The sequence below is a fragment of the Borostomias antarcticus genome (assembly GCF_949987555.1).
Source record: "Borostomias antarcticus genome assembly, chromosome: 15".
NCBI lineage: Eukaryota > Metazoa > Chordata > Actinopteri > Stomiiformes > Stomiidae > Borostomias > Borostomias antarcticus.
In genome coordinates this window covers 10,067,655-10,080,684 of record NC_140248.1, presented here as the reverse complement: position 1 = coordinate 10,080,684, position 13,030 = coordinate 10,067,655, and the positions used below count along the sequence as shown (strand labels likewise).

Sequence of the window (13,030 nt, the reverse complement as noted above, 5' to 3'; positions counted from 1 at the left end):
AGTGCAGTGTCCTGTGTGAAGTTGTTTGGATGAGCGGTTCTCAAATTGAGGGTGCTGTGCAAGGTGCGGCTTACAATGCTACGAGGAGCTAGCTACCAGATAGCTTGTCAATAGCATTCTAGCTTACTGTAGTCATAAAGAAACGTCAAAATACCTAACGGACAGAATACCTTTGATGTACATCAGAACCGAATGCTATATTTCATGGGTGCCTAATAAGCCTTTTAGCCAAGATCTACTTTTAAAGTTGTCAGTCGGCCGAGATCTACCTGTCTAAATAGGGAGCCACCCTAAGCTTTACTGATGCCTACAGTACCTACGCACACAGTAATCCTCTGTCAAAATCGTCACCAACTCATGATTTCCACCATTTTACTCAGGATAAAAAATCTACCCCAACTTCATCAACGTCAGCTGCTGACGTCAATCAAGATGGCTACTCCGCACATCAACAATAAGTGAAAGCTGTATTAAGACTTTATTAGCGCTTATTTAATAATGTCTGACAGCATCACCAAAAAGCTAGCTACTACTAATGTTAGAATACAGAAGACAGAAGACTAAAAACTGTGATTAAAATACTTATAGCTACATCGTTTCCTATTATGTCCCGCCACAGTCTCATTATGAACTGAAAATATTTTTATTTCATCATCTCACTCCCAATCAGAAAATAACTTAATAAAATAAAATCACTGCTAGCCGTGATGCTAATTTTCTCTACATTTAACTCCATAGACTTATGCTAAAAACATTAGCGATGTTGCAGCGTAATTGTCAGCAGCTAGCTTGCTTGTAAATGTTGATTACATATTTTTCCTTATCCTACAGCTCTAAATGAAACTGATGGAGCAGGCCAGTGAGATCTGTCAGGAATTCTAAATCCAAAAGCCACTGGTGGTCAGTTGTGCATATTCTGCATGTTTTGAAAGCTTGCCGCAATGATAATTAAGGAAGTTCCGGGAAAGATTCACTTTGCACAATGCTATGAACCCACTTTTTTTAACAACTTCGCTGTCCTTGAAAGATTTGATTTGTATTACCCTTGTGTTAAAGTGTATCTGGCAGGATGACACAGGCTGCATGGTGACAGGATTGACTGCACTTCTCACGATCAACTGGGAATCAGTCAGGGGAGTTGTTTCAAGTAACCTATTTTATGAGTAAATTCATTTAATTTAGTGCATTTAAGATAAATGTTATGATGCATGACAATAGCCTTTATAATTAATTTGTTATGAGTTGTAGGCTAGCACAAGCATGGGCACGCGCAGAACAGACATATGCCTGACGGGCACTACACTAGTAACAAACAAATGAGGAAACCCTGTGCATCTCATGATTATGCTACAGTTCATATAGAAATCCCTAGAAAAAAAAGGTTGCCAGAATACAAGCCATGAGACAGGTTCAGAGATCAACCTCTGTCTAGAGATATTTTAGACATGAGCAGTGTAAATAAGCAATAATACATCCCCTGTAGTCCCTGTCTCTTCTACATCTCTAGCTTAGAGATGAGCAGATCCAGAAAGCTGCTCCCACATCACAAGATGTGGAGGGCTGAGAGAAATGGCAGTTCAGGGGTGAGTTCAATCTGAAAACGGTATGCACCGTTTTGCTATGGTTTCCAGGTTGAACGATGTTTCCTCGAAACGGTGTGCAACAGGCTTTGAGGTGTGGGTTTCTCTTGTTTGGTGGATGTATCAAAGGTGTTACCAAATCAGCAGACTGATGTATAAACCCCGCCATATCTTCTCATCTGCATAACACGTGGTGTTCAATGTACCACGTTAGTTTCAATAAACGCTTTGCAACGTTTTGTCAGGGCTGAACTCACCCCAGGTGTAACCGTCTCTAAAAGCAACCAGTATAGACCACGATCTATTTTCCTATTCTCAATTGAACTTCCTGTTAAATCCAGTGATGAGAGTTTGAAGGTGCTTCTCACCCAGGCATTCCGGGAGTTTCTTCACTCGCAGCTGCAAAATATTGCTCATGATTGGGTGACAGTTACCGTCAATATAAATCAAATCTTCATGAATCACAAGACATTCACTATTTCATAAAGTTAAACTCCCACTTTCTAGAAAACTGTGCAGCCTCAAGATGCCTAGCATTGACACTGGCATTAAAGGGCCATAAATAAAACAGGAGATAAGGGTGCACTGTAATTAGTGTGCGTGCCATTTTGAATACACAGTAGATTATTCATGTGGCTCAGACGCCGTCTAACGAGCTGTGTGTTCCATTAGGCTAAGAGGCAGCCAGGGGACAGCAGGGCTTGGCCCGTCCGACGGCCCAACTCATTAGCCTATTTGAAAGCTGTGGGTCATAGTTCACTCTCTCATAGGCTGTACTGTACAGTACTTCTGTCTCTCTCTGTCTGTCTGTCCACTGTATCCATCCATCTCTTGACCTCACATTCACACACTTGCGTGCACACTTTTCAACTCAGTCCCGCACACATTCTTCAGAGTCGGATAGAAAAACAGACACAAAGCACACAGGTTAAAGGGGGCTTCATACATCCATGCCACTGGACAGTAAAGTCTTTAATAATAAAACACCTTCCATACAAAAGTATATGTACAAGGTCACATACTGCCACAGTTTATGGATATGATCTACTATGGTTTATCTTTCCTCTTAAATACATTTCAACAGTCTTCAACCACTGTACTTGATCATAATAAAAAGGAATAAAAAAAATGTTGGATGTTTTTTGTGAGTCTATCTTTGTACGAGGGGCAAGGCAGAGCAGCAGGCTATACCAGCTTCCATCAGCTGTGGCTCTTTCAAGAGGGACAATACACAGGTGACAGATTTGAACACTTGACAATATCTATGGGTGACTTCCCACATAGGGGGAAAAAGAAAAAACAGTTTCCTTCAAAACAAACACACAGTCAGTGAGAGACATTATAAATAACGCACATAATTGCCAATGGACACCAGTGCAAGAAAGTAAAGCCATTTGACAGGAAAAACAAGAAAAATCCAATCATAGACAAGAGGATTCAAATTTATAACACGTGTCATTTAACATCTTGAGCCTGAGTGTGACATCTCAACAGCATACAGTACATGTACATGTTATTTATTTTAAATTTTTGGTCTACCGAATATGTGAATAATTGAAAATATTAACATTAATATAATTATCAATGAGGAATACTTAAAAGGTCAAAACAAGAGAGAATGCAGACATGACGGACAGCAAAACAATTGCACTGTATCCCTGCCATGTGCCACTGAGCTCTGACCTCATCCTATGATCTCCTCAACATGAAGAGATGCTCAAAGTCCTTGTCAACTCGGAGGGCCTGGAGGTACAGATTGAAATGATAACAGGGTTTCTATTGTGGGTCACACAGTAGCTCCCGCCTCCCTCTGTGTTGTCGCCTATTTGGAGGTCAAAGGTCATTGGCAGGATTGCTAGAGCTTTCACTGCTGCTGGTCAATCACCATGCTGAAGCCACTCACTCTGTGTGTGGGTATGCCAACACTCTCACTCCCTCTCTCTCACACACACACACGCACGCACACACACGCGCACACACACTCTCCCCCTCCCTCACGCAGTCACTGTCATCATGCACTATTAAAGAAGGTCCAGGAAGCGATTCAAACACAAAACATTCACTTTATTTCATTTTAAAGGATGACTATAGAAATGTTTACGAGAAGTGCAAATTGGTCATAATTTCCGATACTGTAGCTCGTATGTTTTTAGTTTTTTTTGAGATTCTACTGATGTTCAGGACATGGAGTCACACACAGGACTCCACCACTCTGCTCTCCTCCCTGACCTGTGTGTCCTCTCACACTGCACCTGTCCAATCCCAGCCCTCCCCCTTCACTCTGAAGCCTCACTTATCCGAGTTCTTGCGCGGCCTGCGGAAGCTGGACATGTTCTCGTTTAGCGCATAGATGCGCCGGGAGAACTCCTCGAAGCCGGCGGCGTCCAGCTCGCCGAGCACCTGCTCGTCACACTCCACGGCCACCGCGTGCTCCACGGGGATGCAGGGGTAGTCTTCCAGCCGCGCCCCGTCCCCGAGGCCCAAACCCAGCCCCATGCCCAGCCCCAGGCCCGTGGCCTCCGTGCCCATGATCTCCTCCGCCTGTTCCACCGAGCAGCGCAGCTCCAGGGCTCCGCCCGCGGGCACCGACAGCCCCGCCTCCCCTGGCACCGCCGAGCCGTTCATGGCGCCAGAGTGCTGGCTGCCAGGCGCCACCACCTCCTCATCCTCCTCCACCGCCACCTCCTCCTCCTCCTCCTCGGCGCCATCCACAGGAGCGGGCGACTCCGACCCCACGGTGGTCGGCTGTTCCTCCACCGCCTCCACTTCTCCTTCTACCTCCCCATCACCCTCTATCTCAACCTCTCCCTCTCCATCTCTCTCTCCCTCTCTCTCTCCATCCCCGCCCCCCTCCCTGTGCCCATGGGCGTCCATCGTCTTGGCTCGGCTGATGCCGCCGTCCAGGGAGGAGGACCTGTGTTTGGGCGAGGGCGAGGGTGGCGCCAGGCCCCCGTGCTGCCGCGGCCCCTCCCCCTGGGCCGCGGCGCCGTGGCCGGGGGCGGGCGGGGCCTTGTACTTCAGCTTGTTGGCCTCGGAGCTGGCCCTCTTCCTCGGGCCGCGGTCGGGGGAGCTGGCGTGGCCGGGGAAGCCCTGCTCAGACATGGCCGTCCCCGACATGCCGACATGCTGGGACTTGGCCGGGACTGGGATCGAGCTGGAGACATGGTGCCTGTCACTGTGGGGGGGGGGGGGGGGGGGGGGGAGAAAGAGAGAGAGAGAGAGGGAGGGACAGAAAGAGAGAGAGAGAGAGAGAGAAGGAGAAAGAAATGGATGAATGAGAGAAATGATGGATCTGCTCATAAGTCTTTCAAATCCAACAAGGGTCCCGGGGATGGATTAAGGGGAGAGGAGCCCCCTCGGCTTCTCTGATCAGACACGGTTCACCATTGATCTCATCTCTCCCTCTGATCCAGAACGGAGACAGCTGCTTCAGCAAATCACCCAACCCCCGTTATTACAGTGAAAAACATTTGTGCTGCTCATGCAAACCCGGCCCTCGCAGACTGCAAGTTCACAGCAAGCGTCCACAGAAGTATGCGAGACTTTTATTTTTTTTGCAGGATAACAGATAACAGACTCAGGATCTGCAGCTCTTGCTATTTTCCCCCATTCAAATGATGAATTCACTGAAACAAGAGCCCCTCTGGCCTTTTCCACATTGCCAGAGTCAGATAAAGTCCACCACGCTGCTTAACCCATACTTAACCTGGTCGCTCAGGTATCTGAAGAGCTATTGGTCTAGAGCTAAGGGTCAAAGGTGAAACTAGGACCCCGACTGTGGCTAGTTAACAAGTAGACCCTGGGTAAATTTACTTAACTCGTTAAACGTAGGATGAGGTCACTGGATGTCCCCCTATCTTCAATCTCTCAGACAGAGTCTGGCTAGTGACTGCAGGATACGGACGGCCGTACACCACGGGGGTCTTTTAACACGCACACACACACGCACACACGCGCACACACACGCGCACACACACGCGCACACACACGCGCACACACACGCGCACACACACACACACACACAAACACGTATACACACACACACACACACACACACACACACACACACACACACACACACACACACAAACACGTATACACACACAGGGCATGCGATGGAGGGCTGCAAGACCAAACACAAGCTAGCCTGTAAAGAGGGTCCTGACCGTGGGTCCCTGCCCCCTGCAGAGACAGTTGAACCCAGGGCAGTAGAACAGGGTTCACACACAGGTCACACCCCTGATGAGGTCACAGGCGCGCGACAGGGAGGCGCACGTCTGCCCTCTGAAATGCCCCACAAAAGAGGACCCTGATTAGAAATGGATGGTGGCATGAAGCATTATAACTACAGCTTCTAAATATACCACAGTATCCCACAGACATCATACAAACTCCACACAGACAGAAGGTCAGATGGTCATCTAAGGTAAAGTTAAGGAAACAGGGATAATGATCTTGCGTGTGTGGTCCTGATTTTCAGACCAACTAGGGACTCTAATGCAGCGCTATGTTCACTTATTGGCAGTGCATGTCTATCAAGAAACATCATCTGGTAACCAACTGCCTTCACATCGACCTTTAGTGACAATATCGCAAATGGCTAAATTGAAACAGTATGCTCTCAGCCTTGATCGGTTTCCCCCAAAACAATTTTATGGTTCGCCATTAATGAAATGTGAACTCCCCTCAGCAAAATCCTATGGTGTTTTCTTGCTCCACAACACTTACATAACTTCATTCAGAAGAATGGGAGTTAAGAAAGACGTTCTCATGAGACCATGAGAAGCCAATTATAATTTCATTGACCAAAAACCACTGTCCCGGCCTCCTCAAAACACAAGACAGGATTGTAAAACTGAGCTGACTGGTGTTAAGCAAAAGTTCTGACTTTCCATGTGTAATTGATAACCAGCTAATGACTAACTTTAGATTGTCGTTTCCTCGTCCTCATGGCAATAGATCGGAGCCTGATTCTAATCTGGGATCTGAATGAATCTCAGGCCTCTCTCTCTGGATGGCTCCCAGTGTCCTTACCACACATCAACTCAGCTCAGCTTCAGGAGGATATTTGAGCTCGGCCAAACCCAGATGCAATAGCCTCACCTTTCATCCCTGGCCCAAAAACACACTGATATGCAATCACATCCACCACAAAACATATGGGGGCACATCTCTCTCTCTCTCTCTCTCTCTCTCTCTCTCTCTCTCTCTCTCTCTCTCTCTCTCTCTCTCTCTCTCTCTCTCTCTCTCTCTCTCTCTCTCTCTCTCTCTCTCTCTCTCTCTCTCTCTCTCTCTCTCTCTCTCTCTCTCTCTCTCTCTCTCTCTCTCTCTCTCTCTCTCTCTCTCTCGAGCGTTGAGATGACTCGAGCGTTGAGATGACACAGCAACCCTGGATAATAAGGCCTTTCTTATTTGAAGCAAGTTTGTTTCGTACATCAAGCTTCCCCATCTGCATTGGTTCCTTTAAACTCATGTCAAATCAGGGTTCTTAATCAAGAGAATGAGAGGATGTGGAGAGAACGAAGAGGTTTGAGGGGAAGGCTTGCTTTGACAAATCCCCTTGGGCTGCCACATTGCTTTTTATTAGTGCCAACGACTTTGTCCACCTCTCATCCCCACTATGTGGCCCTGTGATCACAGTGTCCCCTTCGTGTTGTCTGGAGGGGACGATGGCCGCGGGACACGCTCGAGCCACTTAAAACCTTGGAAGAATCAGTGGGAGGACAAAGAGTCTGGGTGAAGGAATTGTTGGCCCCGTTTACAGGGAAAAGTATTCTTCTTTAGTAAACCACATGCCAGTGCACACGTTAATCCCATGAGTCCATTGTCTCTGCGTATTAAAAATCGTTCCCCTCCTGGGGGATGGGGTGGGCGGGGCGGGGCAGTGGTCCAGGTGGGGGGCTGTTGGCGTGGGCAGCAGAGACCGACTCGGGCCATCGTTCCTTTGAGGCGGACACTGGAGGAGTGCTGATTTACAGCCAGCGAGACCCGTTCCTTTCGCTCCGGCCCTCTTAACTCATCATTAAATTTTACTAGTCCTCCATTCCCAGCGCAGACTTCCCTGTCAATGATTTCACCACATAAAAGCTACCTGAGATCCCTCTGCCTAAACCATTAGACCCAGGGCTTGGCAGGGGCCCAGCCGTGGACAGCCTCACTTCTCTGTCCCTCGTCCAAAAGCATGTTGGTTTTAGGGCTGGCTCTTCCCCTCTCCGGTGCCCATGTCAGCCCTGTGTTCTTCAGACGGGCCAGGAATTTACTAAAGCAAACATTTCCACTGTCTTATCCTCTCAGACAGGCTTGTTTCAAGTAAGAGGCATGGCTCGCCCCATATCCAGGTCCTGCTAAGAAGCCCTTATTTGCGCCAAAACACACAGATAAGATGTGCTCTTTGATGCAGCGGTAAGGAAGGATAATCCCTTATGAACTGCAAAGCCAAACATTATAATAAAAAAATGTATACACACTAGGGGGGTGACAGTCTATCCTTTTGAAGATAGGGAATATATATTATCAAAATCAAATCACTACAGCCCAGCATGTGTAACATATTGTACAATATAATAGTACAAACTCAAACGGTTGCCAATAGGGCCTCGAGTGAGTGGTGTTTTGATGAAATCTTTCACAACAATTTTAGATGACAGCCTGCAGTATGAATTTAATAACATCGTTCACCATACATTTACAATGGAGGTGTGGGATATTCCTATGACAGGCCACAAATAATGACATCATGGGGCTTTGTTAGTATTCTCAGTGACACGTAGCAACAGTGTGTGTCTGGTAAGCCCCTGGTGCTATGCTGTACTCTGTTCTGCAGGGGGAGTCTGATTTAGTTCGAGCCACGGGGGAGCGTTCCTCCAGATGTGGGCTGGGAGCTCATCCCTGCCTGGTTCACACACACAAGCACACACGCATGCACACCAACGCACGCATGGACACATGCACACACACACCAACACATGCACAGATACACCCACACAGGCGCACACACCAATTAACACATGGATACACGCACGCGCACTCACGCACGCACACACACACACAAACGAACAAACAAAAAACACACACTCGCACAAACTCCATTAATCCTACAGCTCACAGCCAAGATGTGTGTGCAGGAACACATCCAAACATATTAGTTTAATTCAAATCAACAATTTGGATAGGATGCACCTAACAATAACAACTAATGATCATTTAATTGACATTAAGTACCCATCATTACTTGCATGCCTGAATTGTTTATTTCATTACAGCTTTTAACTCATTTATGCACTTACTGGGTGTGTGGTAGAAGTTTTGAACATCTGCATCCTACGGCACGCCCAGTAAATGCTGGACACACACAACGCACGCACACACGCATGCACACACAGACAGACAGACAGACAGACAAAAAACACACACTCGCACAAACTCCATTAATCCTACAGCTCAGCCAAGTTGTGTGTGCAGGAACACTCAAACACATCCAAACATATAAGCTTAATTCAACAATTTGGATAGGATTCTAATAATCATTCAATTGATAGTAGCATCTATCATTACAGCAAAATAACTCTATATTAAACTATATAAATAAATAAACTATATTTTTTGAATTACATTTATGCACTGCATGGGTGTGTAGTAAAAATCATCTTCTACTATACTGCCAGTAAGTGCTGGTCATTGCTTTGGCTGGCCCTGGGCAACAGGTGGAATTATGAGGCGTGTGAGCGCGCGCGCGCACACACACACACACACACACACACACACACACACACACACACACACACACACACACACACACACACACACACACACACACACACACACACACACACACACACACACACACACACACACACACACACACACACACACACACACACACACACACACACACACACACAGTCTGTGTGCTCTGTGCAACAAGGCGGCAGATTTATGAGAGTTATCGCTGTTTTCTCACCAGGGGTTTGAGGGATGGGGTGGGAAGGATCTGCAGGACCTCCGGGACCAGCGTGACGCACCAGAAGCAACGAGGCTGTGTCCAATCATCCAGCCCCCGGTTTCCACACCGCTCAGCGCCTTTCCCAACCCACCCTGCACCTCAGCCTGGGGTCACTGGAGTTGGGCTCGGGGCCTTGTGAACCTCTGCCAGGGCTAATGCGATTGCGGAGACACGAATAGGAGCACGCGCGTGTGTGTGTGTGACCCGTTTGTTTTCAAGTCTGCATTCCATTCTGTTGACGGCGCAGAAGACTTTAGGTTCCTGACCCCGTTTTTCAATATTTTCCACTGTCTTTCTCCATTCCTGGTCTGCACGAATGTTGACTCCCCAATATGATCGGAACTAACAATCTCCCTAATTTGACTTTCTGGTCTGCTGGTATGACATGCTGCACAGCAAGAATTCAGTTTCAAGTTCAAGTCATTTGTCACATGCGCAGGGTACTGGGACAACGTACAACGCATACTTGAAAGTTCTGTACCCCTAGAGCGGACAAGGCTTGGCATAGGGAGGTCAGCACCGAGACGTGCCACGATGATGCTCGAGCCCGAGTCTTGACACACCTGAAACACTTTACAGCACAACGCCTCGTATACCCGCTCTCTTTCCATCCACTCCACACATAAGCGGGGCCCACCGCTGTGCCTGCGGTCCCCTGGACGCGGAAGAGCCCCGCTAACAGATTCAACACGCTGCATTTACTCTACATGAGGGGGAAACTTCCCCAGTAGGAACGGTTGGGAATGGTTCCATTGGACATGCCCCACAGGTCCCACCACCGCTGTATAGATCTCTCTCTCTCTCTCTTTCTCTCTCTCACACATTCTCTCTCTCTCTCTCTCCCTCTCTCACACACATTCTCCCTCCCTCTCTCTCTCCCTCTCTCTCTCTCCCCCTCTCACACATTCTCTCTCCCCCTCTCCCTCTCGCTCTCCCTCTCTTTCTCCCTCTCTCCCTCTCTCTCTCTCACACATTCTCTCTCCCCCTCTCCCTCTCTCTCTCTCTCCCTCTCACACTCACACAGCCTACCGGTTAACTCCCTACAGCTGCCATGGTGCATTTTTATGCATCCATATTTCATATGCTTGGCCCCTACGACTGGAAATAGTATCTGAATTTAGGCTTTCTCAAGCGATGGGGGCTGGAAGTGATACTGGGGGGGGAGGAAGGGCAATAAAAGAAAAGCCGGGTGCAATGAGTGTGCCTTGAGTGCAGAGCAAAGCCCCGAGAGGTGAGTCAGGCTCTGTCTGTCTTCCAGCGCAGGCTGTCAGAGGCGCACAGACGGAAGGTGTGTGTGGGTTCTGTGACGAGGCTGTGAGTTATCGTCTGTTCAGGCGCTACATTCTAACGCGGACCACGAGGGTAGTAAGAAGGCCGTGTGAGAGCACGCGCGCGTGTGTGTGTGTGTGTGACTAGCTCCGCAATCTGAAGCGGAGCCGTGTTTGTGTGCTTTGCGCGTGTCTGTGTGTGTGTGTGTGTGTGTGTGTGACTAGCTCAACAATCTGAAGCAGAACTTTGTGTGTTTTGTGCATGTGTGTGTGTGTGTGTTATCTACACGTGTGTATCTACGTGCGCGTATATCCATGTGTGTATCCATCTGCAGCCGGCTACAGCAGAGGAAATGGGGAGTTTCACGGTTCTCAGCCGGGCGACTGTGAGTCAACACAGAGCCGCCCTTGTTCCGCCCCCTGTGGCCTGGTTCTCTACCAGTGGAGCGGGGATGTAGCGCAGAACCGTGGAACCGTTCCACTTCCACTTCCACTCCTCACTGTCCCTTCACACAAACACACACACACACTGGCCCCCGGGGGCTGCCGGCTGGCCCACCTCTCATCTCATCTGTCTTAGGGGCCTTCCACTTGCCATTAAGAGGATATGGGGGCAGATTCGATTGCTTGGCTTTACATGGCCTCTTTCCTTTCAAAACAAAAGATTATTCAATTAGCGGCGAAATACACATTTTCCCGTTCGCTGAAGCCCCGGGAGAGTGCAGGAGATCAAAACGATCTGCTTTCTGGACGCGGCTGCAGTCTGAGAGGCCAGCAGAGGCTCCATGGAGGGGTTACTTACAGGCCACAGTCTCGAGAGAGAGAGGGAGAGGGCGAGCCTGCCTCACACAGGCACGGAGACTGCACCTGAACGTCTGACACATATTAGCATCGTTTTACCAATGTAAAAACAAGCACGGGAGGAAGCCCCTTGATTTTTTTCTCCCCCCTTTTCCGGTTGAAAGACCCCAAATGAGTCATCGTGGGCGTGGTGAATGAAACCTTTCACTTTGAAACGAAATTAAATCAAATGGATAGCAGGAGTAACAAATCAACAATCTGGCAAAGTCCTAACAGTGCTTACCACCTGACGAGGAGGCCGTGTTCCAGAAAGTTCTTCAGGTTGGGAAGAGTCTGCCGGAGGTCTGGTGTGGACAGGCCATGCTGGTACCTCAGCTGCAACACAGACACAGACACAGAATACATGAACTACCACCTCCACACCATATACTGCACCGATACACTGGTAACTCAATGCAATGCTACAATGGAAAAAACACAGAATTCTAATCCAGCCCTGACTTTGCGCCGCACCATATCATATTGCCATTCCCTCGTTGCTACCCGTTTTTGGAGGAGAGAGACTTACTACCCACAGAGGAATTGAGTCAGCCATTCTTTCAATCTGAAATCTGAAATATACTTTTTTATTTCCCCCCACTGGACTATTCTTCACCCTAACACACAATGGGCACCTCTCCTCCCTCCCGCCATGACAGACAAACGAGCTAGCGGACAGCCAATGTGGAAAGGTGTTGGGAGAAGAGGAGAGGAGAGCTGGGAGGCCAGAGGGAAGCTGAATGTCGAACATCTGGAAGGAATGGGGAGGAAGTGTGCACACAGAACCCTCTCGCTCTTTCACTACCTCCTGTCCCACGGCTCTCTCAACGACCCGGTTCCCGACTGGCCTCCTGACACCCCCCCCCTACCGGTCAGGCCTGTAGGTCCGGTCCTACGGTGCACTGCTCCGTACAGTTATAATGTTTGGGGGGGGGGGGGGGGGGGGGGGGGGGCGCTGTCCCCTCTGGAGCGCCTTAAAGCTCCTCTCTCCCCGGCGTACTGTATATCTCCCGGACAGGCGCTCGCTGCCACCCGCCGCGCGGCATCTGTTCTCCACCCAACGCTGTCACGCCCATTCTCTAAACGCCGCCACCACCCCTCTATCCCTTCATCCCGACCTCCGTGCGGTGCAGTGAGCGATGAGGCACGTGATTTTAATGAGGCCGGACACGGCGCCGGTGAAGCGCCCCCCCCCCCCCCCGAGACGCTGCTCCTCCCCTCTCCCGTGACAGCGAAGCAGCGTCTTCTCATCCTCAGCCTGCAATGAAGACATAACTGGGAGCGGGCGGCGCTACCAGAGACACTTAATGTAATAAATGCTTGAAGCCTTAGGGCCACAT

At 49.0% G+C, this 13,030-nt stretch overlaps 1 protein-coding gene across 1 annotated transcript in view; it reads right to left on the bottom strand.

Moving 5' to 3' along the window:
* Positions 1 to 2,702: 2,702 nt before the first annotated feature.
* The window catches only part of uvrag (UV radiation resistance associated gene), a gene marked incomplete at its 5' end in the record, with an annotated part of 81,298 nt that continues 70,970 nt past the window's right edge, over positions 2,703 to 13,030 (bottom strand). Inside the window, 2 exons of the mRNA XM_084450558.1 lie at positions 2,703 to 4,755; positions 11,935 to 12,026. Of these exons, the coding sequence (XP_084306684.1) occupies positions 3,870 to 4,755; positions 11,935 to 12,026 (978 nt within the window). The 3' untranslated portion in view covers positions 2,703 to 3,869. The remainder of the gene's footprint in view (positions 4,756 to 11,934; positions 12,027 to 13,030) is intronic.